This window comes from Protopterus annectens, chromosome 7.part0, assembly GCF_019279795.1.
Source record: "Protopterus annectens isolate FY-2018-M chromosome 7.part0, PAN1.0, whole genome shotgun sequence".
NCBI lineage: Eukaryota > Metazoa > Chordata > Ceratodontiformes > Protopteridae > Protopterus > Protopterus annectens.
This window is the reverse complement of record NC_056739.1, coordinates 1,738,360,376-1,738,386,284: the sequence shown is the minus strand read 5'-3', so window position 1 is coordinate 1,738,386,284 and position 25,909 is coordinate 1,738,360,376. Positions and strand designations below refer to the sequence as shown.

The 25,909-nt window shown below is 45.6% G+C and overlaps 1 protein-coding gene across 3 annotated transcripts in view; it reads left to right on the top strand.

Annotated features, from left to right (window-relative positions):
• Nucleotides 1-25,909, top strand: part of PRC1 (protein regulator of cytokinesis 1) — a 2,137,226-nt gene that overhangs the window by 648,111 nt on the left and 1,463,206 nt on the right. For all 3 annotated transcript variants that reach the window (XM_044078279.1, XM_044078277.1, XM_044078278.1), the window contains exon 6: nucleotides 9,060-9,209. In XM_044078279.1, coding sequence (XP_043934214.1) covers nucleotides 9,060-9,209 — 150 coding nt within the window. The remainder of the gene's footprint in view (nucleotides 1-9,059; nucleotides 9,210-25,909) is intronic.

The following is a 25,909-nucleotide window of genomic DNA, read 5'->3' as shown; positions in this document are numbered from 1 at the left end:
GCCAGAGATTGTTACAGCTAGCTCCCTCTCTGGGCATAGCTATCAGTGCTTGGAAATCCCAGGTGCAGCCATTTCAAACCATAGACTTCTTCGGAGCATATATGGACACAATTTCAACAAGGGCCTACCTTCCTCTGGACAGGATCACAACTTTGAGATCTCACATCAAACAGATTCTAGCTATCCCTACTCACATGGCAAATCTGGTACCTAGGGCTTTGGAATCCATGGCAGCCACGATAACTGTTACCCACAGTCCACCTACACATGAGTGTCTTTCAGTAGAATCTAGTAGTTCAATGGTCATTGCACAGGCACCCCTTAAACTTTCCGATCAAACTTTCATGAGTATGCAGGGACTTCCTTCTTTGGTGGTTTCATTCTCCAGAGGTTATGCAGGGATGACCCTTTGTTCTTCTCCCTCCCAAAGCCACACTGACCATGGATTCTTCACATACGGGGTGGGGCATTTTCTGGGTTGGATGTCCAAGGCACATGGACTGCCCAAGAGACCAAATTGTATATCACCATCTTGGAGATGAGTGCAGTCCTCCTAGCATTGCAAGCTCTACACAGCTTTCTTCCTCTGGGAACAGTTGTAGTAAAGTCAGACAATATGTCTGTGGTCTGGTACATCAGCAAACTGGGGAACCAGATCTTACCTGTTGTGTTGAGACGGGATGAGGGTGTGACAATGGGTGATCTCTGCCAACTGTCTTCTTACAGCAACACACATTCCAGGGAGTCCAACATCCCGGTGTACAGGCTCAGCAGAGTTCTTTTGATGCCTCATGAGTGGTCCCTGAATCAGTCAGTGGCAAACATGATTTTCCACAAATGGGGTCAACCCTGCTGCAATCTAGTTGCATCCCCCTTGAACAACAATTGCAGCAGTTTCTTTGCCCTGATCCCTCCACAGGGTCAGTCACCAAGGGGTATTCTGGTTCATGCTTGGTCCTCCGATCTGCTTTATGCTTTTCCTCCAGTCCCTTTAATCTCCAAATTTCTGCAGAAAGCATACATGTTGATGTGCAAAGTTATGCTCGTTGCCCCCTTCTGGCCTTGTCATGTCTGGCTCACCTTTCTTTGCTCTCATCTAATTTGCCCGGTCATGACTCAATCCAGTTTCAATTCTACTGTCTCACCCGTCAGGGCACATCCACCTGGATCTCCAAGGCTGAAAATAACCGCATGGTTTCTCCAATTCCAGTGATGGCAAGACATTCCAGGCTTTCATCCCTGGTCTGAAAAGATCTTGATCTGTGTTCCTAAGTCCTCTAGTAGGAAAATCTACAAGAGCAAATGCAAGAGATTTCCATATGGGCCCAGCAAGACCAAATAGATCCTTTCACTGCTCCCATTCTGAAAATTTTGGATTTTTTGTCTTACCTCTTCCAAAGTGGAGCCAACTAGACACTGTGAAAATCCAGCTAACAGCTATTTCCAATTTTCATATTGGGGAAAATTTGCTATATCGGGCTTCTTCTAAACATTACAAAATGTTTCTGAGAGCTGTCTTTTTTACTTCGATCCCCCCTGATCAAAAATCCTACTCCTCTGTGGAATCTGACCATGGTTTCACAAGTGCTAGTCGTTCCTCCTTTTGAACTTGCGGCGAAGGTAGACTTGAAGTTTCTCTCATGGAAGTTTTTTTTTCCTGGTGGCTATCACTTTAGCATGGAGAGTTTCAGAGCTACAAGCCATTTCTTGTAAACCACTTTACCTAATCTTTTACAAAGATAGTTACTCTACGCTACGTACCAACCCATCTTTCTTACCCAAAGTGGCTATAAAAAGTAATATAAATCAATCTGCAACCTTCCAGTTTTCTTCCCCAACTTTCAAAACAAAGGAGGGTATACTCTCCACCTTCTGGATGTTTATAGGCAATTATATTTTTGCCTGTCCAGAACTAAGTATAGCAGAAAGTCAGAGCAGCTGTTTGTATCTTTCTCTTATTTAAGGAAAGGGCGAGCCTTCACTAAGACTACCCTTGTCAAATGGTCGAGAGATTGCATTTAGATGTGAGAGTGTTCAATCTTGCCGTTTGTTCTTGCACACGGGCTTGAAGCCGATCCTCTGCTTCGATTCGGCCGCATAGCAAAGCTTTGCATCTTAGAGAAGCTCGAGACCAGGCTATATCCCACAATCCTCCCTGCCATTACTCAGATCTAGTTTGCTGCTGCAACGGATCACATCGATAAGAGAGCTCGGACCAGAGAAAATTTTGTTGTTCAGATAAGATAGTTATTATTTTTATTTAAAAGTTCTTATAGTTATTGAGAATTTAGTTTTTGATCATACTATAGTGTGTGTGTGTGTGTGTGTGTGTGTGTGTTAGTGTAGTTAGTTCTGTCATTTTTTCATAGGTTTCCCTTTGGGGCCTACCTCTTCTATAACTTATAGCTATATATATTTTTTCTCTTACTTATAGCTAGTGTTTAAACTTTTTCACAGTAAAAGTGTATTTTGCTGATTGTCTGAAAAAGCCAAGTCTGGTTTTAAAAGGTGTCAGTGTGGGCAGAAAATGTCCATCACTGACAACCACACTTCCTGCGTCTACTGTCTTGGCCCTCTCCACTTGCAAGAGGATTGCTCTATATGCCATTCCTTCAGTGGGAGGGTCATGACAGATAGACGCAGGAAACTTAGAGACAGGGGACTTCTTAAGCCTGCTTTCCAGGAGGCTTTGGACAAGTCTTCTAAGTCGTCGAAGATGTCGGAGCCCATGTCATCGGCTCAGAGTTCATCTTCTAAAGTTCGTTCGCCGGTTCCACAGACTTCGGGGCCGAGCGTCGAACGTTTATCTTTCACTGAGCCCCAGGTCTTGGAACTGGTGTCGGAGCTACTGCCACCTTCCATTCTTCGGTCAGTGCCATCTTCGGCCCCTTCGACCCGATCTTCCAGACCGTTATCTGATACTGATGTGGATCATGTCGTGCAGAAACTTATGGAGAACACGGACCTTTATAAGTTGATTGCAGTTTCCTCCCAATTGGTGTCGAAACTAGAAGGCCTCCCTTTATCTTCAACAGGTCCTCCTTCGAGACCCATCCAGTCTTCAGAGCCGGGAGAGGATGAGCCGATGATAGTGGAGCCCTCGGTGCCGAAACCGTCCATTGCACGATCGACACCATTGACCTCGACTCCTTCGGAACCTATAGGTGAGTCGCGGAGTCGACTATCTCTCCTTGGTTTCGGGACCGAGAGTCGTACCGACCTTTCGGTGCCGACTCTCCGTCTCGGGGCCTTTGCGCAGATTGGCTCGGCTCCATCCTCTGGGTCAAGACCCATGGGCCCCGTGTCTGGGATTCTTCCATGTTCTTCGGAACCGGGAGAGTCCTTGACCTGAGGTTCAGGGGTTTTTGACCTTATGAGGAAGGTTTTGTCTACACAGACAACCACTTCATCGGAGGCGTCTTCTCCCTCCCCTAAGGAGCCGCTCTCTGTTTCTGTTCCCACGACACATCCAAAGCGTAGAGCACACCACTGCCTCAGCCACCCCCAGAGGGTGCCCCCTGTTCCTCGGAGGCCTCACCGGAATCCCCCTCCGATGAGGTTCCGAGGAAAAGACTGTGCAAGAGGAGGCACTTGGATTCCCTGCAGGAATCTCTAACATCTGACACTGACTTGGATGAGTCAGAGGGGTCCCCAAAATCCCCCCTCCGAGGATGTCTCATTTGCGGACATCTTGGTGATTTTAAAACAGAGGGGTGATTGGCAGTCCCTAGCCCCCACTGAGGACGAGTCGGTGTTGCTGAAGGCTTTTGGTGCTCAACCTTCTACCTCCTGGGTTACTCCGCCCTTCGATGAATTAATGGATTTGATTGCTCGAAGGGCGTGGGAGACACCGGACACAGTGGAACCGGTCCCTCAAACCAAGCAAATTTATTACCGCTCCCCAGGACAAGACTTATCTCACCAAAGGAGTTCCGGTTGACGCTATGGTGGTGGCTGCAGCCACTAAAAAGGAGATGTCTGAGTCTTCCTCTTCTGTTCATCCTTCTAATAAGGATTCTAGGACTATGGACAGACACGGGAAGTGCGTTTTTAGTTCAGCGGCTTTTTCCATGCGTTCGCTAAACTATTTGACACACTTTACACGTCTACAGAGGGATCTCATCAAGGAGCTGGGAGATATCCTCCAGGGTAACACAGATGCTGCTGTTTAAGATAAGGTAACAGCACAGCTTAACACCCTTACCTCCATAGTGAACTCGTCCATGAGGCTCATCTCGTATGCGGCTGAAGGGTCGAGTAGAGCCGCAGCTTCAGAGATTGCTCTACGAAGACAATCCTGGATGTGGCTGTGCTCATTTGCGGAAGCCTTCAAGTCTTCCTTCGCCAACGCCCCCTTTGATGGTGCCACTCTGGGCCCAAAGTGAAAGAGACACTAACTCGGTGTGAGCAAGAAGGAAAGACTCTGCTGTCGGAGTCCATTTTTCCGCTCCATCTAGACCGTACCCCAAAGGGCAACGAGGTGGAAAAATGTGGTTCCGTAAAACTCAGGGATCTTTCCAGGCCACACAGAGTGACCCCCCCCCAGAGGCAGAGGGGGGGGCAGAAATGGAAGACGTCGCCCCGGCGGCAGAGGGGGTCCGCAGAACCAAGGCGACAGGGATCGTATCCCTGGTAAGCCTTTCCAGCACTCCTGAACGAGGGCCTGACTGTCCTGCTCTGGAGGCAGTCGGGGGTCGCTTGGCTTTATACCCACAGGCCTGGCTAACTCTCACCTCAGACTCCTGGGTAAAAAGCATTGTAACCAGAGGATACAAAATCCCCTTCATGTCAACTCCACCCCAACAAAGAAGGTTTCCAGATGTGCCACCCTGTCTGCGAGGCCCAGCAGCAATAGAAATTTCAAAGCTGCTCAAAAAAAGAGTCATTCAGCCAGTCCCAGCGGACCAAAAATGATCCGGAACTTACTCAAGGTTCTTTTTAGTTCCAAAAAAGACAGGGGACTGGAGACCCATTTTGGATCTCAGCAATCTCAATACCTTCGTGAAGAAGGAAAAGTTCCGGATGGTCACGCTTCAGTCGATCCTTCCATTTTACAGAAAGACGACTGGATGTGCTCGATAGATCTCAAGGACGCGTACTACCACATCAAGATGGCCAGACCGTCCAGAGATCACTTGCGCTTCCAGCTGGGAGCCAGTCATTTTCAGTTTCGAGCCCTGCCCTTTGGGCTCACCTCAGCCCCCAGGGTATTCACCAAATGCATGGCAGTGGTAGCGTCTCACTTGAGATGTCTAGGATTCCGGGTGTTTCCCTATCTGGACGACTGGCTCCTCACCGCCACCACCGAGCGCCGCCTCATACAAGCCAGAGACTATACAGTCAACCTTTGTTCCCACCTAGGGATTTCCATAAACTTCGAAAAATCTGCCTTACTGCCCTCACATCATATTTCATTCATTGGAGCATACCTAGATACACGCTTAACACTGGTAAAGCTCCCTCCAGTAAGGGCTTCATCCCTCAAGGAACAGGTTCTTCTTCTACTGCAAAGCAGGAAAGCCCCTGCCAAACTGGTGTTGAAGGTTTTGGGACTCATGGCAGCGTCCCTGATTGCAGTTCCTATGGGGAGATTGCACATGAGGCTCCTCCAATGGCTGCTGTTCACGCAGTGGTCATTCCAGCAGTTACCCCTAACGCACGAGATTCTGATAACAGATTCTTGCAAGCGAAACCTCTCATGGTGGGTGTTCAGTCAGGATTTCACTATGGGTTGTCCATTTGTTCTACCGAATCCGACAGCCACGATAACCACGGACGCTTCCCTGATAGGGTGGGGGGGGGACTATTTCTGGGAAGAACAGTCCAAGGGGAATGGTCCAACATGGAGTACAACCTTCACATAAATGTTCTGGAAATGAGGGCAGTGTTCTTGGCGTTGCAACACTTTCAAACCCTCCTACCTCTAGGAACAGTAGCAGTTCAGACAGACAACATGTCTGTAGTCTGGTACATAAACAAGGGGGAACCAGATCTTACCCATTATGCAGAGAGGCCATGAGAATTTGGCAATGGGCAGAGTCCACAGGTCGCTTTCTGATAGCAATGCACATCCCGGGGTCATCTAACGTCATTGCGGACAGGTTGAGCAGAGCCATCCTGTTACCTCACGAGTGGTCCCTCAAACTACAGGTGGCGGAAAGAATTTTCCGCAGATGGGGCCAGCCTTGCTGCGATCTATTCGCCTCCCCGATGAATACCAAATGCAGAAGCTATTTTGCCCTTCTACCCCCTCCAGGGGATGTCCCCAGGGACGCACTGATACACGATTGGCCCCCGGGTCTCCTATATGCATTTCCACCTACCCCCTTGATTCCCAAATTTCTTCAGAAAGCCATGAACCTGGAAAGGACAATTATACTCATAGCCCCATTCTGGCCTCTACAGATATGGTTCCCCTTTCTTCGAGCCCATCAAACAGAGGAACCGTGGATCCTGGACCCAGTACCAGATCTACTGACACATTCGTCGGGAGTTCCACACCCGTCTCTTCTATCCCTCAAACTAGCAGCTTGGCTGCTCCACTTCCCCACCTAGCCAGGTCTGATCTACTTTATCTGGCAGTTCAACGCATTTTGGTTGCCTCTCATAAGGCTTCCACTACAAAACTCTACAGGAGTAAATGGAAACGCTTTGTGTACTGGGCATCTAGCCAACACTTGGACCCCCTGGTAGCTCCTTTACATAAAGTTCTAGAATTTCTATCCATCCTTTTCCACAAAGGAGCCTCTACTTCCACACTAAGAGTACAGTTGGTGGCCATATCCAACTTCCATGTTGGTGAGGACGGTTCTTCTATTATGTCCCACAAGCTTTGTAAGGCTTTTATGAAAGGTTCCTTCCATCTTCGACCGCCCGTCAGAGACCCTTTATTCCCATGGAATTTAAATTTGTTATTGTCGCAACTAATGTTGCCACCCTTCGAACCAGCCTCTTCTTGCCTCCTGAAGTTTTTGTCGTGGAAGACTCTTTTTCTTGTAGCGGTTACTTCAGCTCGAAGAGTGTCAGAGCTGCAAGCACTATCAGTCAAACCACCTTACTTAATTTTCCACCCAGATAGAGTTTCCTTACGAACAAACCCGTCTTTCCTTCCTAAGGTATGTTCTGTCATAAATATTAATCAGTCCATTGAACTCCCTACATTTTTCAAAAACCATACCAGCAAGTTGGAATATATGCTGCACAAGTTAGATGTCCACAGACAGCTAAGATTTTATTTGGACAGGACTAAGGATTACAGAAAAAAAGATAAACTTTTTGTTGCATTTGCAGACAATAAAAAGGGCATGGCAGTTACAAAACGTACACTTTCTAAATGGCTTACTGATTGTATAGCTTTTGTGTATTCTAAGTCGAATTAGGCCTTGCCCGCCATACCTAAGGGCCATTCTACTAGATTCGTTTCCACTTCCTTGGCTCATGCAGCTCCCCTGCCTTTGGACACTATTTGTGCAGCAGCCACATGGTCTAAACCACATACTTTCATCGCTCATTATAGAGTTGACAAAGCCTCCAAAGACAGGACATCTTTTGGTTCCACTGTGCTCAGGAACATTCTTCCATGAGTCATTCGGGGTGACGGAGCTAGGGACGCTACCCGTGTGTAAGAACAAACGGCGAGATTGAACACACTCACATAAAGAAGTTATGTTCTTACCATAACGTTTCATGTGGAGTGTTCATCTCGCCTTTGTTCTTACATTCCCCCCCTTCCCTCCCTCACGTGTTTGGAAGAACGAGTAGGACTAGAGTCTGGTCCACATGCCTTAACCTCTTCCGGGTATATTGCCTCTTACCTCATGGGGTATATTTCGTTACTCTTTAGTTAATTTATCAGTGAGATAGTGACTCTGAATTTTTGTGGCTGTATGTAGCCTTAGCACCTCAGGTTTATGGTTGGTCTAGTTTGCTTGCAAACTAGATCTGAGTAATGGCAGAGAGGATTGTGGGATATAGCCTGGTCTCGAGCTTCTCTAAGATGCAAAGCTTTGCTATGCGGCCGACTCGGAGCCGAGGATTGGCTCCGAACCCGTGTGTAAGAACAAAGGCGAGATGAACACTCCACATGGAACGTTACGGTAAGAACATAACTTATTTTTTGTGTACTCTTCCAAGAACCGGCAATTACCAGACAAAGTTAAGGCTCATTCTACAAGATCTATGGCAACTTCTCAGAGCTTTTGGTCTAGAGTGTCTATTAATGACATTTATGCTGGTGCAACTTGGTCAGATTCTCATACCTTTGTTGCACACTACAAGTTGGACATTACTTCCAGGAATAGAACTACCTTTGGCTCTGCCATGCTCCATAATATCCTTCCATGAGGACAGTCCCAGGGTTATTGTAGCTGGGGACTCTGTCACACAGGTTGAGGAAGAATGACAGTGACAACATCAGATAAACATTTTTATTCCATTTAAGTTGTCACTGCATTCTTCCTGGTTTAGCTCTTGATCTTGTATTCTCTGATATTTATAATGCCATCTTTGTCTCTTTAAGACTGATTGTGTAGGTACAGGGTTGCTGCAAACTTGATCTGATGTAGGCTGGGGAATGAGGCATTATGGATAGGATGGGAGGAGCTTCAGCTTTGACTCCTCAGCTTGGAAAACGGCCAAGTCTGATCTGAAACCCACAGGTTGAGGAAGAATGCAGTGACAGCACAGAAGGAATATTATGGTAAGAACATAACTTCTTTTTAATAAGTATTGACCTATATGTTCACTTCTCTGCACATAACATTATCATTACAGTAGCTTCAGAGTACTATTTTTGAAGTACTGCAAAGGGATGCCTACCCCTGTATATTATACAACAATTACAGCTCATGTTCTTGATGATGTCTGACCTGTGCTGCCATTAGTTATGTGAACCTCACTGGGCATCTATCTCAAATAGGTACCAAGCCTGTCAGAAGTCTTTCAGTGAAATTAATTGTGCAGTCAGTGTTCTGTGCTTCAGCGTAACTGCTTAATATGTTTAGCGTATGTGATTTCAATAAATCATAAAAGGAAAATCTGTATTTTTTTTCTGTTTGTAGTTGGAGCATCAGAGGGCAGAAAGCGAGGCATATTGTTCAACACTGAGAAGGCAGATAAGTACACTGTGGGATCGGCTGCAGGTTCCACAGGAAGAGCGGGAAGCATTTGCTGTGCACATGAAAGGAGCCAGGGCAAAAACAAGAAAAGCAGTGAGTGTCTTCTTGCCTGTCTAAATTACTTTACTTATTTTAACTTGTTTGCAATTTTATTGTCTTTAGACTTGCTGACAATTCTCTGATATATGCATTTGCTACTTTCTTCTCATATTACTATATCGAGGGCTGACATTGTTTTTATATTGAGAGATTTGTTAGAAGTGTTCACCATTTTGTAGCGACTATCATCCTGTTGCTCCCCCCCCTAGTATCAGCTGTAAAATATTTAATTTGTCAGGTTAATTTCTGTGATCTTTGCACTGGATCTGCATAACACAGCATTGATTTGAGGGTGGAACTTCAAAGTTTAGATAAGTTCAGAGATGGATTCAGATTAGACATATGCCACCTAACTTTTTTTTTTCGTAGTGGTGGGGGGGGGGTGTGAAGCATGCATTTTCTATACTCCCATGAGAGGTTCTATACCTTGCAGTATCTGATCCACCTGCAACGTTGCTCCTATGTATCCTCAGGAGATATTGGCTGATGTATGACGGTCTGCTAGTCACTTTTTGGCCTACTTCTCACCTGAGCACATATGCTATTTGTGCAGTGTTCCTATTTCTTTCATTTGACAGCTGCTTGTGGTCCTGGAGGGTTCTACAGGTTGCTTAACTCTTCCTCAGACATGCTTTTTGTTTTTTGGCAGGAGAAATCTGTTGGAATTTGATGTACTATAGCAGGTATGTGCAAGTGCCTCCAATGCAGTTACCTGTTCTATGAAAGTCACCCCCCCCCCCCCCCCGAGTAGTATCTGGTCAATATTAATTCAGTTTGCCCTTGATTTTGACCATTCTTATAACTTTCATTTATCTACTGTTTATTCTGATGCAGACTTCTCAGGCATAAAAATTGAGTATTAAAAGTTATTTATAAGCTGGATAATGTCAGCTGGGACAGTATCTCGTGTTGTGGTGACAGGGTGAGGGTGGGGTGGGGGTTGCGGGAAGAATTCAGAGAACATGATTATATTTCTAAGTTACATGATGTACCTGTCACTGTTAGGAATCTATAAAGAATGCCAATAAATTGTAACCTAACTCATACCAGCTAACATGATTTTATATAATACATGTTTTACGTCTATTCTTTGTGCTGTAATGCATTGCTGTTGGGAGATGAAAATATATGACTGGGTAGTAGCTTGCTTAGCAAGAAAACAGTAGGAGTAGTGTACCAGTTAACTTGACACATGAACATTTGAGTAAAAAGTAGTAATTAGCAGTTAATGGAGTCCGTATGAAAGTATGAGACAGATCGGAGTTTGAAGGATGACAATAGCTGAGCTAAATACAAAATGGAAGAATGCATAGAAAGTTGTACAACACATACGGCAGGAAATCCGGAGTACAAAAGCATTTTTTTTTTTTATTAAATTTTAGACTGCAGCAGTATAAATGACCCAGAATGAAAATAGCCTCAAGCAAAATGTTCTGTACACTTACCCTACTTATTCTTCAGTGTCTCATGAAAGTGAAAAAAGAAAATACTGGAAAGTAAGACGTGAAAAATAAGTGCCAATAAAAATAACTTTTTCTGAAATTAATAAAAATGGAACAGGGAAGAATTTGTATAAGAAAGACTGGGAAATTCTGATCAAATTATGTTGTCATGGGGTACTAGTAGAATGGAAATTTATCGAAGTGATATGCAAAGGGGTGAAGATTTTGTTATGCTGTGTGCATGCCTGTTAATTGATTATTAATATTCTTGTTCTCCTAACTTTCCTGGCTAGTTTGTTCCAGTGATCAGATTTTGCTGATCCCTGGGCTTTGTCTTGGTTCCTGTACTTCTCCATTTTCTTTGTTTGGTCAGGGGGAAGTTTCTTTACTCACCAGTGGGAGTGGGGAGTATTGAGCTGCCTGTTTGTCCTCAGAGGAGTGGTTTAAGACAGTAACTTGTAGTTCAGTGGCCATTTTGGGTCATTTCCTGCCTTTTCCACCCCCTGCTATAAAGCACGCTTTGGCAGGCTTTTCTGGCTGTAGAGAACTCAGCACAGCTCCTCGTGGTATCCAGCAGAGTTCCTAGAGCAGCAGAGAAAGGAAAAAAGCAACTTTCCAGATTTTAAGTATTTTTTCTTGCATTTTTCGACCATTTGTGTTATTTTGACGACTGTTTCTGTCTATTTTATAGTGGTATTACCTGTTTTTCCTGTTTTTATAAGCTTTAATTGTTGGTTGCACTTCTTAGTTTAAGTTTGCTTAAAAGTTAAACTACAGGCTAATACACTCAAGTATACTACTAGCTTTTGATAGCATTTAATCGAAAAGCAAAGCATTTATTGTGTTTTCTGTTCTGTCTGTGAAAAAAAAAACTTGAAAAAAACAAAAAAAATATTCTTGTTCTCCTAACTTTCCTGGCTAGTTTGTTCCAGTGATCAGATTTTGCTGATCCCGTGGGCTTTGTCTTGGTTCCTGTACTTCTCCATTTTCTTTGTTTGGTCAGGGGGAAGTTTCTTTACTCACCAGTGGAAGTGGGGAGTACTGAGCTGCCTGTTTGTCCTCAGAGGAGTGGTTTAAGACAGTAACTTGTAGTTCAGTGGCCATTTTGAGTCATTTCCTGCCTTTTCCAGCCCCCTGCTATAAAGCACGCTTTAGCGCGGAGTTGCCACTAGAGCAGCATCGGGCAGCGCCATTTTTCTGGCTCCATAAAGTCTGTTCTTCATTTTTTCCCTTAGAACTGCTCTACTAGTAACCTAAACAGTATATCCCTTGACTAAAAAGCGCAGCACTTGTTCCTAAAAGTTTTTTTTTTTTTCTCAAAAAAAAAAAAAAAAAAAAAGCTCAGCACTTGTCACTTCTATATTATACAAAGTCCCTCACTTGCGAACCCCCCCCCCAGGAGTACCCACTTCCTTACTAAGTCCTCTCTTATTCAGTCTCATACCTAACTTCTTAATTTTTCTAGCATGTCGAAGGGCCAGATGCTGGCGCCCTCTCCTGCCCAGTTGGTGAATCTGGGAATATTGAGGCAATGTTACAATTGCCTCATGTACACAGACAACCCTCTCCTCCTCCCACATAACACAAATACTTGCGAGAGATGCAGCTATTTAGCCAAACTGGAGGCTGAGCTCTCTCAACTCAGGACTGGCAAGACCAGACAGGAGGAGAAGGAAACTACACACACCACAAAACCAGCCTCACATAATGCTACCACACCACTGAATCAAACACATAAACACACAAAGACGTACTCTGAGGCTCTGAGTAAAAATTTACCTAAACAGCAGAGGCCTCCAAAGCAGACACCCAAACAACTGCTACCTCAAGACACCCCACAAGCAACACATAAACCACACAATCAGTGTGCAAAGTAGTCACAGCCCTTAAGGCCAAATACAACACCAAACATACTTGTCATAGGTGACTCCATAGTCAGGCACACTGACGTCCCACTCACCAGGCTGAACAAGGAGAGGGTCACAGTAAGCTGCCTATCGGGCGCTAGAATCCGCCACATAACACAAGCACTCGGGTCACTCCACGGCAGGTACAAATATGACACAGTCATTGTCCATGCTGGTGTGAACGACGAGACCCTCCCTGGACTACATGAAAAGAGACATAGAGGAGCTCTCTGATAATGTAGCCCAGGCAGGTATGACCCTGACCCTGAGCAGTATCCTTCCTTCACCAGGAATGATGCCACAATATAGAGACAAGATGATCAGCTTTAACAATTGGCTTAATGTCTGGTGTCATTCAAAGGGGGATCCAGTGTCTGTCTGCTTGGGATGACATGCTTGACAAGCCACGCTGCTTCACAAGGGACGGCTTGCACCTGTCACCCCTGGGATTCCGGATATTGGCTAAGGCTCTTGCCACCCCCATAGTGCCTTTTTTAGGCAAAGCTCAAATTCTAAACCTACCACCCTAGAAAACAAAAATGGGAAGAAAGTGAGGGTAATGCTGCGCAATGCCAGAAGTCTAAATCGCAAAATGCGCACTCGAGGCCGTTCTCAGTATGGAGAACATTGATGTCTGTGCAGTAACTGAAACCTGGTTGAAGGGTCCTGACAGCAGCCCGGCACTATTAGGTTTTACCTCAAATCATGCGTTCCGGCCCCAAAACCTGAACCACACCACAAAAGGAGTGGGTGTATCCATATTCATAAAGGATACCCACACCTCCAGGTTGGTGGCAATGCATGAAGCTTCGGAAACCATCCAGGTGCAACTAGCCATAGGCAAAACTGCTCTACAAATTGTAGCATGCTACAGGCCACCCTCTCAAACTCAGGAACCCCACACAGCCTTCCTGAAGACACTGGAGGGTATAAATGTATCTCCAAACACCATCATATTGGGTGACTTCAACTACCCAAATATAGACTGGGAACATTACTCAAGCCCTAACTTTCTAGCCCAACGGTTCTTGGAGTTCATAAATTCAAATGCCATGGAACAGCTAGTCACTGTTCCCACGAGAGGAGAAAATATACTAGATCTCATTATTACAAACATGGGGACAAAATGCTCCACACCGGAAGTATATCCCTCATTGGTGAGATCTGATCATAAACTAATCTCACTGGAAATCCACATCCTGCCCCACCCCAAACAAAAAGACCACAGTGAAGAACTTCTCAAAAGCAAACTTCACACTACTCAAGACTGGTGTGGTATCCTTCAAGGCCCCTGAGCCACTGGAAACCACAACCCAAGCTGCGGAAGCCCTTACAAATGCCTTCTATGAACACCTCCAAGACTGCATGGATCAGGCAATCCCAAATAAAACCAAGACTCTTTCCACAAAGGGCAAACGTCCAGTCTGGTGGACCCCAGCCATTAACAAACTTTACAATAAGGGGAGAAAGCTATTACATGCTAGAACAAAATCCATAAAAGGGAAGTCACCCCTGATCATTATTAGTAACAAAATACGAGTACTCATAAAATCAACTAAGGCCAATTTTGAGAGAAAAATAGCCATGAATTCAAAGGACAATCATAAGACCTTTTTCAGCTATGTTAGGAACCTGGGTGGTGCTCAGAATTAGTCAAAAATGATACAAAAATCACTGAACCCACAGACATTGCCAACATACTGGCAGACAGGTTCAGTGCAAACTTCACCCCCCTCTCCCCCCCTAAAGGAGAGATAACTATCCCAGCGGAGTGTAGCCTCCCAGACATCTCAAATGCGCAGGTGAAAGCTGCTCTCTCTAAAGCTAAAAACACAGCATCAATGGGACCGGATGGTGTCCCCGGCTGTGTGCTACACGAGCTAAATGAGGAATTAAACCCGCACATAAGGCAGCTGTTTAATCTCAGCCTTACAAGATACGTGCCCAAGGAGTGGCGTACGGCAACTGTGGTCCCACTCCACAAAGGCGGTGCCTCTACGGACCCTGGTAATTACCACCCCATAAGCTTAACAAGTCTAGTCTGCAAAGCTATGGAGAGGATCATAATGGAGCTCATAAACAAAGATATAGGGGACTTGCAGACATTGGACCCGCCCCAGTTTGGCTTCGTCAAGGGCAGATCATGACTTTTGAACTTGGTCGACTTCTTCGAAACAGTCACCAAGGCCATTGATGAGGAAAGGCAGTCCATACAGCCTACCTTGACCTTGCAAAGGCTTCGACACAATACCCCACTCGGTATTGTAGAAAACTTACCAGCTTAAATGTAAACCCATATGTCACAAGATGGGTTGCAAACTGGCTTAAGGACAGAACCCACAGGGTTAGAGTTGCTGGCGCTATGTCAGACTCCAAGCCGGTCACAAGTGGTGTCTCACAGGGCTCGGTCCTTGGCCCCCTATTGTTCGGCATCTACTTCTCAGAAGTACAGGCCAACATGGGAGGACTTTGGCTGACGAAGTTTGCAGACGACTGCAAACTGGGTGCCATAGTGGAAAGTGCATCGGACACGGATATCCTTCAGAAGGGACTCACGGAAACAGATAGCTGGTGCCAGAGCCATGGCTTGAAGTTAAACGCCAAAAAATGTATAGTCATACCCTTCGGGAAAAACAAGGTAACCCCAAGCTGCCATATAGGCGTCAATCCACTAAGCACAGAAGAGGTTATCAGGGACCTGGGGATCCAGGTTGACAGTGGCCTTTCTTTTGACACTCGCGTTGCTAAAGTGGTTAGAAAGACCTTCTACACTGCCCACCTGATCATGAAGGGATTCACATCCAGATCTAGTGAGGTCATTGTTCCCCTGTACTCTTCACTTATCAGACCAATGATTGAGTACAATGCCCCATTCGGGATGCATCTCACCCGACATCTGAAGCAATTGGAGAGACCCCAAAAGTTCCTCACCAAAAGGATAAAGGGACTCCAAAATCTGTCATATGCTGCCAGATTGAAGAAACTCCAGCTCTATTCAGTCGCATACCGTCTGCTCAGAGGTGACGTGCCTGACATACAAGGCCATGTCCAACCTGGAATTAATGGACATGCTCCACCTCAAAAATTCCAAATCCACCAAAACCACTAGAGCAAGCGACTTAAACCTTAGCACGGATATAAATAGGACGTGCTGGAGGGATAGATTTATCACTCAGACTCCCTATGCTGTGGAATAAAATCCTGGTCCATGTGAGGCAGAGCACCTCGTTGGCTCTGTTCAAGAGAAATCTTGACCTGTGGATGGGAGATCGTAGGTTTACCCCGGGAATCATCTCTGTGTCACTGCTGGACAGAGGCACAACAAACTAATGGGCACAGTATTTTTTCATATAAGGGGTGGCGTAAGCCACAAAACTTTGGGCTAGGCTTATAAATGCCTTAGGGCAGATAGCCTAGTATAAACCTATGAACCTATGAACAGATGACCAAGTATGGTTAAAAAGTATACGTATGCAGGTTAATACTATAGAAAAGAAAGATCTGATGTGAAGTTGTTCTATCTCACCATTCGTTCTTACCGATGGGTTTGGAGCCTATCCTCTGCTCCGACTCTGCCAACTACAAAAGCTCGAGGTCTTCAACCAGCTTGAGGGCAACTCTCTATCCCATGATGCACCTTGATCTTCCCTCAGATCTCATTTGCCGCTGCAACTTGATCGGACATTCACCAGCTCTGGCCAGTGAAAGTTATTGTTTTTTCTCTTTAAAACTTGTTAAAAAAAACTTAAATTAGATAGATCAGTAATAAGTTTCCTTTTTTATAGTAGTTAAGCCTTTCTCTTAGTGTATTCTTGGTAATTTACTAGATATTTAGATAGTTTAAATAAGTTAGATAAGTGGCTGCGTTTTTAGGCCTTTAGTTTCTCCCGGTCTCATATTTCTTCATAGTTGTGTGGAGTGAGTGAGAGCCCTTTTTATTTGCAAGGCAAGTATATTGATATTTATATAATTAGATATTTTACATAACTTGGATAGCCTAGTTGTTTAGGATAATTAACACTGCTTAGAGATCTTGCATTATTAAGAGTTAGTGTGCTGTGTAAAATATTCTACTTTTATCTTGGAGACTGTAGATATCAGAGTGTTTTTTTCTTGAATATATAGAGTTTTGTTCTTTGTTATTGATAGGATGTGTCAAGCGAAAGAGAAATCCAAGTCTGGGTTTAAATAATGCCCAATATGTGGGCAAAAGATGTCCATCACTGATGGACATACTGACTGTGTCTATTGTTTAGGTGAGGTGCATCTACAAGAAAGCTGTTCAGTATGCCACTCTTAGTGCTAGAGTGTTGCATGAGAGGAAGAGGAAACTTATGGATAAAGGCCTTTTGAAATCCTCTTTCCAAGAGGCACTGGATAAACATGACAAACGCTCAAACATCTGCTCCACAGACAATGGAGCAGACTGTTTTTTTGGTTATGAGCCGGTCTCAGACATTGGAGCCAGTATCGCCTACATTGAAATCCCCCATCTTACATTTGGTGGCTTCTTCCACACATTCTTTTCGGGCCTCAAGTAGACTCTCTGATTTGTATGTGGATTGTGTGGTGAAGAGGCTTTTCCAGATACTGGCGCTTGGACCCCTGGGACTTCGGAGCCACAAATTCCCCCACGGTCTTCTGTTCCTCCTCCGAACACCCTTGAAGTTTCAGAGCTGGAGAGCTTGGAACTGATGATCGTGGAGCCCTTGGGGCTGACATCTATCTTAGGTTTGTCATCCTCGACTGCCCCGATTATCTTCAGTACCGACCAAGGGATCTATGAGCCGATGCTCGCTGGTCGGGTCTGGGGAGGATAGTCGAACCGACTTGTCTGTTCCGACTTTGCCTCTTGGTGCCTCGGCTCGAGTGAGCTCAGCTCCGACCTCAGGCTCAGTGCCCTCTGTTCTGGTGCCGGGAGAGTCCCTTGTATCCTCTGATCCAGGGGATTCCTCACGTCAGGACCGAGGGGCCTTCGAGGCCATGAGGAGGGTATTGTCCACGCAGACAACCACACTGTCAGTAGCAGCAGCTACCTCCCTTAAAGCACCGGTGTCTACCTCTACAACACATGCTCCATTAAAGTGTAGAGACCCTGAGCCTCAGGAAGCACTATTGGGCAAGCCGTGCTCTTCCTAGACCTCTCCAGAAGCTCCCACTGAAGAGGTTCCCAGGAAGAGACTTTGCAAGAGGAAGCATCTGGACTCCCCAAAGGAATCCGTCACTTCGGATACTGACTTAAGATGAGTCAGAAGGGTTGCCACAGTCCCCCTCAGAGGATATCTCATTTGCAGATATCTTGGAAATTCTTAAACAGAGGGGTGGCTGGAAATCCCTTAACCCTACTGATGATGTCAGTCCTCCTGAAGGCTTTTCCACCTCTTGGGTTTCTCCACCCTTTGAGTTGATTGAGTTACTCTCTCGAAGGGCATAGGAGTCCCCGGATACCATGGAGCCTGTTCTCAGGAGGCCTAATAAATTTATAACTTGCACTCAAGACAAAATCTTTCTAACTAAAGGAGTGCCCGTTAATGCCATGGTGGCGGCAGCGGCCACCAAGAAGGAACTATCAAACTTTACGTCTGTTCATCCTCCTAATAGAGATTCCAGAATCATGGACAGATATGGGAAGCGTATATTTAGTTTTGGTCTATATTAGATCACCGAATGCTTAAAAAAGCGAACAGTGATTAATCGACCCTGTGTAAGCGAAAGCTTACAATGTCGAACTGTCAGAACAGCGACCCCCCCCCCCCCCAAGGGGAAAAAAAATTACTGTTCCAACAAAAATAAACCAACACTTTAAACATTACATTAAGTGGGGAGCTTCACTCCCCACTTAAATAATACAAACTCCGAGACCACACTACAGTGCCGAAAACTGCAAATTAACAAAGCAGCCAAGCGAATTCTTTCCCAGGGAAAGAATTTGCTTGAAAACCGCTTCAATATTTTGCCTTTTCAGTTAAAGTTCGACCAAGACGCATTCGAAAGAATGCGTTTTTGGTCTAATAGGAACCCTTTAGTTCAGCGGCGCTTGTCCTTCGATCACTGAGCTATCTCGCACATTTCACTAGGTTACTAAAGGATCTCCTGAAGGAACTAGAAGATAATCCTGTAGGGTTCAGTAGCTGCGGGGGTTTCAGACAAGGTAACTTCCCAACTCTCTACTCTTAATTCTGTTGTGAACATTTCCATGCGTCTGGTGTCGTATGCAGCTGATGGAACGAGCAGAGCAGCGGGTGCAGGAATTGCCCTTAGGAGACATTCCTGGATGTGCCTGTGTTCCTTTGCGGAACCATTTGTCTTCCTTTATTAATACCCCTTTTGACGGCTTGTCCCTTTTTGGACCGAAAGTAAAGGAAACAATTACCAGGAGTGAGAAAGACTCTGTCTGCCATCGGAGTATGTTTTTCTACCCCTATTAGACCTTACCCCAAAGGGAGGGGGTTGGAAAGATGTGGTTCTGCAAATCTCTAGGATCTTTCTGGGTTCACTCATGGTGAAACCCCCCTGTAGAGGCAGAGGAGGGAGAAATAATGGAAGACTCCGTCCATGCACCAGAGGGGGTCTGCAAAATCAGGGTGACAGAGATCAGTTTTTTGGGAAGCCCTATCAGCATTCCTGACAGGAGGCCTGACTGTCCATCTCTGGAGGCAGTTGGGGGACGCCTTTCTTTGTACCTAGACGCCTGGCTAAAAATAACAAAAGACAGCTGGGTGCAAAGCATCCTATCCAGAGGATACTCCATTCCCTTTGCCACACTGCTCTGTCTTGTGAAAAAAATCCCAGATGTCCCACCCTGTCACAGGGAACAAGCAGCCATAGAGGTCCAAATGTTGGTGGAAAAGAGGTATCCAACCAGTCCCAGCAGACCAGAGAGGATACGGAGCTTGCTCAAGGTTCTTTTTGGTTTCAACGAAAATGGGGGACTGGAGACCTATTCTAGACCTCAGCAGACTAAACAATTCTGTAAAAAAGACAAAGTTCCAGATGGTCACGCTACAGTCAATACTCCCCTTTTTGGGGAAAGACAATTGGATGTTATCGATGGATCTCCAGGATGTGTACTACCACATAAAAATGGACAGACCATCCAGGGATCATGTACACTTCCGACTGGGAGCCAGTCATTACCAATTTTGCGCTCTGCCCTTTGGTCTCACTACAGCCCTCAAAGTGTTCACCAAATGCATGGCAGTAATCACTGCTCACCTGAGATGTTTGGGATTCCAGGTATTTCCATACCTAGACGACTGGATCCTCACTGCCACCACCAGACATCAACTCATACACACAAAGGACACACCTTTAAATCTCTACAATCAATTGGGGATTACCATAAAGTCAGAAAAATCTGCCTTGTCGCCATCGCAACAGACTGTTTTTATAGGAGCAGAACTAAATACAGTTACAATGACCTTAAGTCTTCCTCTTGAAAGAGTTTCTTTTACAAAAACAAATCCTAGACCCACTTTCAAAGACAAAAGCCCCAGTCTCACTGGTACTCAAATTGCTAGGAACGATGGTGGGCAACGATCATTGCCATTCCTCTGGTCGGATGCATATGCGAGTACTACAGAGGCTTCTGTTCTCTCAGTGGTACATTCAGGAACTTGCATTGTCACACCAAATCATAATAACTAATATGTGCGAGAAGGACCCTCAGTGGTGGCTGACATCTCAACAAGTAACTCTAGGCTGTCCATTTGTTCTACCGACTCCTATAGCCACAGTGACCACGGACGCTTCCTTGATAGGGGGGGGGGGGGCATTATCAGGGAAGAAGCATGAGGCTCATCTGTATATCAGTGTCCTGGAGATGAGAGCGGTACTCCTAGTGTTGCAGTCCTTTCAAGGTTCTCTCCCTTTGGGAACAGTTGCAATTCAGATAGACAATGTCAGTGGTCTGGTACATAAACAAGGAGGAACCATATCTTATCCCCTGTGTCTAGAGGCCCTGAGAGTATGGCCGTGGGCAACTTCCACCCAGCGCTTTCTGATAGCAATGCACATCCTGGGGAAATCCAATGTGATAGCAGTCAAGCTAAGCAGGGCAATTCTCTTGCCTCACAAGTGGTCCCTAAAGAAACAAGTAGCAGAAAGGATCTTCCGCAGGTGGGGCCAGCCTTGCTGCGATATCTTTGCTGCCCCAACAGACACGAAATGCAGCAGCTACTTTGCCCTAATCTCCCCACCGTGGGATGCCCCAAGGGATGCACTGGTGCACAATTGGCCCTTGGGTCTCCTTTATGCTTTTCCTCCTTTCCCTCTAATACCTAAAGTATTACAGAAAGGAAAGACTCTGGGAAAGACCATAATCTTAATAGCCCCTTACTGGCCTCATCAAATTTGTTTTCCCTTCCTTCAGCCTCGTCTATAGGAAGAACCTTGTATCCTGGACCCAGTTCTGGATCTTCTGACCCATTCATTGGATGCTCTTCATTCTTCCCTTCACTCCCTCAAACTGACAGCTTGGGTGCTCCAATTCCAAACATGGCCAGGATTCACAACCTCTCAGCCGAGGCTCAACATATTTTAACATCCTCTCATAAATCGGCTACCAGAAAGTTGTATCTTAGCAAATGGAAGAGATTTTCTATATGGGCATCTCAAAATGATATTGATCCGTACCTAGCTTCAGTTTCATCCATTCTGGAGATGTTCTTCATCTCACATTGCTGCAGTCATAACCTGTGGGTAGTCCGCTGTCCTCGGTCGGTAGTCCGCTGTCCTCGGTCGGCCCGAATCCCAAAGTATTAGGCTGGCGTCGGTCATGGTCGCTTAGATCTGACGTCAGTACGCCTTGGTACTAAAGCCCATGACCGACGTCATATCCCCAGTCTTTCTTGCCGCATGGTCCGAAGCAGAAGCAGCGTTTGCAAGTGCCGTTCGGCGTCCTGAAATTTTCGTATTCTGAGTTTCAGACCGAAACCAAGTTGGGCTAAGTACCCGTTGGGAATATTTTTGTCTTTTCTTGCCTCAGTTAAATCCGGATGTCAGAAAAAGTGAATAATTGTATTTCTTGTGGGAAACCGATACCTCATAGGGATTACCACTCTCTCTGTATTCCTTGCTTGGGGCCTGAGCACGTAGTCGGGTGTCGCTTTTGTGCTAAATTTAATAAGCGCACCATTAAACGTAGGTTAGATTGTGCTAGGCTTGTCTTCGGTAAGCGGTGTAATTCTAAAATGCCGTCTGATCCTCCGACGCCCGCTACCGCTAAGAAGCGTAAGGAGAAATCGGTAAAATCCAAACAGGATGAGTCGTCCGTTCCGGACGCCGGTTCTTTAGAAACCACGGTGGAATCTGTGGATCCGGCCGAGGTTTCAGTTGAGTCTCGGGGGGAACCTTTAATTTTGCAAGATGTGGCCTCTCAGGAGTCGGGTCAGGCTGAGGGGGCCTCTCAGGTTGCTGTAATCCCTTCTTTACATAAGGTGGTTAGGCCTTCTCCCTCTGTCTCTAAGGTACCTTCCAAGGCCAGGCCTGGTTTGTCTTCCTCTGGCGTCCGTCCTAGTTCTGCAGGTTCTGTACCTAAAAAACACATGCTTAAAATGGCAGAAGATTTGATTTCCTTGATCAGAGGTTCTATGCCCCCTCCAGATAAGAGGCCTAGGGTGGAGCCAGAGGTGGAAGGATTGGAACACTCTTCAGATTACTCAGAGTCTTGACTGAAGACATTCAGGATTTTCCCCTTATTCTGATTCAGACGCAGAGGATTCTAGTCCTTCTGCTTCCCTCCAGAGGATTTTTCTTTTCAGAAACCCTGCATTCTATGAGGGAACATTTTAAATGGGAAGGTCAGGATTTCTCAGATTCCGAAAGAGGCTTAGGGAATTCCTATTTTACCACAACATAGGCCCTTGGCTATACCTCCTGTTTTGGATGTTGTGCAGGATGTTTTCTCTGAGGCTTCCCTTAATCCAGACTCTTTGCCTCCTGCCCGGTTAAGCCAGATAGGTATTACAGAGTGCCAGAGGCTCATAAATATTTGTATAAGAGCCCTAGGGCTGACCCAGAAACTATTAGCCAGGGACCTAAGGGTGTCAGGGCTTCTGTTGTAAAGAATCCAGTTCCTATGGATAAAGACTCTAGAGCTTTGGATAGGTGGGGTAAAAAAGTGTATACCTCTTCCACTCTTGCAATGAGGGCTTTGAATTGCCAGTTTCATATGCTGAAGTACCAGAATTTTCTCCTTAGTCAGTTGAAATCTAAGGTAGATGCTTTAGCAGAGGGCATAGAGTGTAAAGAATTACAGGATTTGGTTCATGCCTCTGATCAGGTGGGTAAGCATTCTTTGCAGTGTGGTTTTGATGCTTTACAGACCTCTTCCAGGGTGGCTGCCACTGGATCAGTTATTTGTAGGCACGCCTGGCTTAAGGATCAGAACTTGTCAGAGCATGTTAAAGCTCGAATTTTGGATGCTCCCCTGCAGTCTGAAGTTTTGTTTGGTTCTCCTGTGGAGTCAGTCTTGAAGAAAATGGAAGACAAAGCTAAGTCTATGCAGACTGTTAAGGATTTTTTGCAGGTGCAGCCCCCTAAGTTTAGCAGGAATTGGCCTACTAAGGGATGGGCTTACCCTTCTTCTGATTTACAGTCTAGGGGTAGATCTAGAAGTGGTAGGGGCAGAGCTCATGCACAGGATTCTTTTAGGCCTAGGACGTGGAGTTCCCCTGCACAGTCTACAGGTGAGGGCAGGGGCCAGTCCTTTCGTAAACAGACCCAATGACCTGCATCTTCAGCTGCCCGATCCTTCCTGTCAGGCAGCTCCTCTGGGAGGAAAGTTGGCACTTTTCAGGCAAAATTGGCTTTTAGTCACCCAGGACAAATGGGTGTTGGACATCATAAACCGAGGTTACAAGTTTTATTTCCACACATTGCCCCCCTTTCAAAGGCATGCCAGGCGTTCCTCCTCAGCAAAAGGTGGAGGCTCACAAACAGATTTCTTTACTTCTACAAATGGGGGCTATCCAGCAGGTCCCTCCGTCAGAAGTGGGCCTAGGATTTTATTCTCGCCTGTTTCTTGTACCAAAGAAAGGAAACACTTGGAGGCCAATTCTGGATTTGTCTATTCTCAACACTTTCCTGGACATTCCAAAATTTAAAATGTTGACTTTGCAACAACTTCTGCCTCTGCTAGGCAAAGATCACTGGATGGTAACTCTGGATCTCAAGGAGGCTTATCTTCATATTCCTATCAGGCCCAGTTGCAGGAGATTCCTGCGTTTTCGGGCTGGGACTTTACATTATCAGTTCTCTGCATTGCCCTTTGGCTTATCTACTGCGCCCAGGGTGTTCACAAAAGTTCTGGCTCCAGTGATAGCCTTCTTAAGGGTAAGAGGAATACAAATTTATCCTTATTTGGACGATTGCCTGATTCTTGCTCAAGACAAAGACAAGCTACTTCACCATCTTCAGTATGTTATGGCAGTGTTAAGGTGCCTAGGGTATTCTGTGAACGAAATAAAGTCCAGTCTAGTACCCTCTCAGGACATGTGCTTTCTGGGTGTAAGACTGAATACAGCCTCTCAGATGGCGTTTTTGACCCCGGACAAGCAAAGAAATCTTACCCTTTACTTCCAACAATTGTCTCTCCTGTCCAGGCTGACTGCAAGGACAGTCCTTCAAGCCTTGGGGTTCATGGCATCTTGTATTCTGGTGCTTCCCAATGCCAAACTGCATATGAGGAAGTTACAATGGTATCTCAAAAGTGTATGGACTCAACACTGCCACGATTTGGACACTGTCATTCAGATAATACCTTGCATTCAGAAGGAATTTTTGTGGTGGGCTCAGGAATGTCACCTAAACAAGGGACTCTCTGTGACCCGACCAGAGGCGAGTCGGATCTTAACGACAGATGCCTCAGACAAGGCTTGGGGAGCACACCTCAATGGAAAATGGGTTCAAGACACGTGGCCTGCCAGACTTCAACATTTGCATATCAACATGAAGGAGATGTTAGCAGTCCAATTTGCATTGATGGCTTTCAAGGATCTACTTCAACCAGGACACGTGTTGATTCAAACAGACAACACAACTGTCATGTGGTACATCAACAAGCAAGGGGGAACCCATTCGTACCCTCTTTGCAGACAAGCTATGATTTTGTGGGAGACTGCTCTCAGTTTGCACCTCACTCTTCAGGCAAGGTTTCTGCCAGGAGCACAGAACTCCTTAGCGGATGTTTTGAGCAGACAGTTGGTGGATCCCCACGAGTGGAAGTTGGATCCTCATGTATTTCGACAGTTGATAGTGCTTTGGGGGACTCCAGACATAGATCTGTTCGCTTCCCCACTAAACTTCCAGCTGCCAAAGTTTTGCACAAAGCTGTTTCATCCGAAAGCTTGGAAAGTGGATGCTCTATCATTCAGTTGGAACAATCTTCACGTCTATGCTTTTCCTCCTCTGCCTCTCCTGCCCAAGGTGCTCTTGAAGGTCAGACAGGACAAGCCCTCCATGATTCTAATAGCTCCAGATTGGCCATGTCAGCACTGGTACCCTCTGCTGAGGAGTTTAGTACAGGAGCCTCCTTGGCCTTTGCCGTCCATTCCACACCTTTTGTCCCAGGCAGGCAATCATTTTCTCAATGTAAGGATACAGTCTCTGCATCTGACAGCCTGGCATATTCGGTTCTAGACCCTGGAGGGTCGCAGCTTCCTCAACAAGTTTTGGATGTTATTTTGGAGGCCAGACGGCCTAGTACAAGGAAAGTTTATGCTGATAAATGGAGGAGATTTTTTCTTTGGAGCCAAGCAAAGAGCTTTGATGTTTCAGTACCTAATTTGAGTGTTTCTCTTCAGTATCTTACAGAATTACTAGACAAAGGTTTGTCTTTCTCCTCTGTAAAAGTTCATGCTGCAGCCATTTCTGCTCACTATGATTGTGACCCACCATTATTCTCTCATCCTTTGTTTAAGCAATTTTTAGAGGGCAAAGAACATAAGACCCCCGTGAGAGCTCCTACTCCTTCCTGGGATCTCAATTTTGTGTTGGAAAAACTTACTTTACCTCCTTTTGAACCTGCAGCTACATCTGAGTTGAAGTTTTTGTCTTGGAAGACTGCTTTTTTGTTGGCCATTACGTCTGCTAGAAGGGTATCTGAATTACAGGCTCTAATGGCAGTTGAGCCCCTTCCTGATTTTTCATAAGGATAGGGTATCCCTACGTACTAACCCTACTTTTATGCCTAAAGTTGTTTCAAATGTGGCCTTGAACCAATCTATTCATTTGCCTACATTTTATGCTGATCCCCAAAATAAAGGGGAAAAAATTTTGCATTCTTTGGATATTCACAGGCAGTTGCGTTATTATTTGAGCAGAACTAAAGGGTTCAGACAGTCTC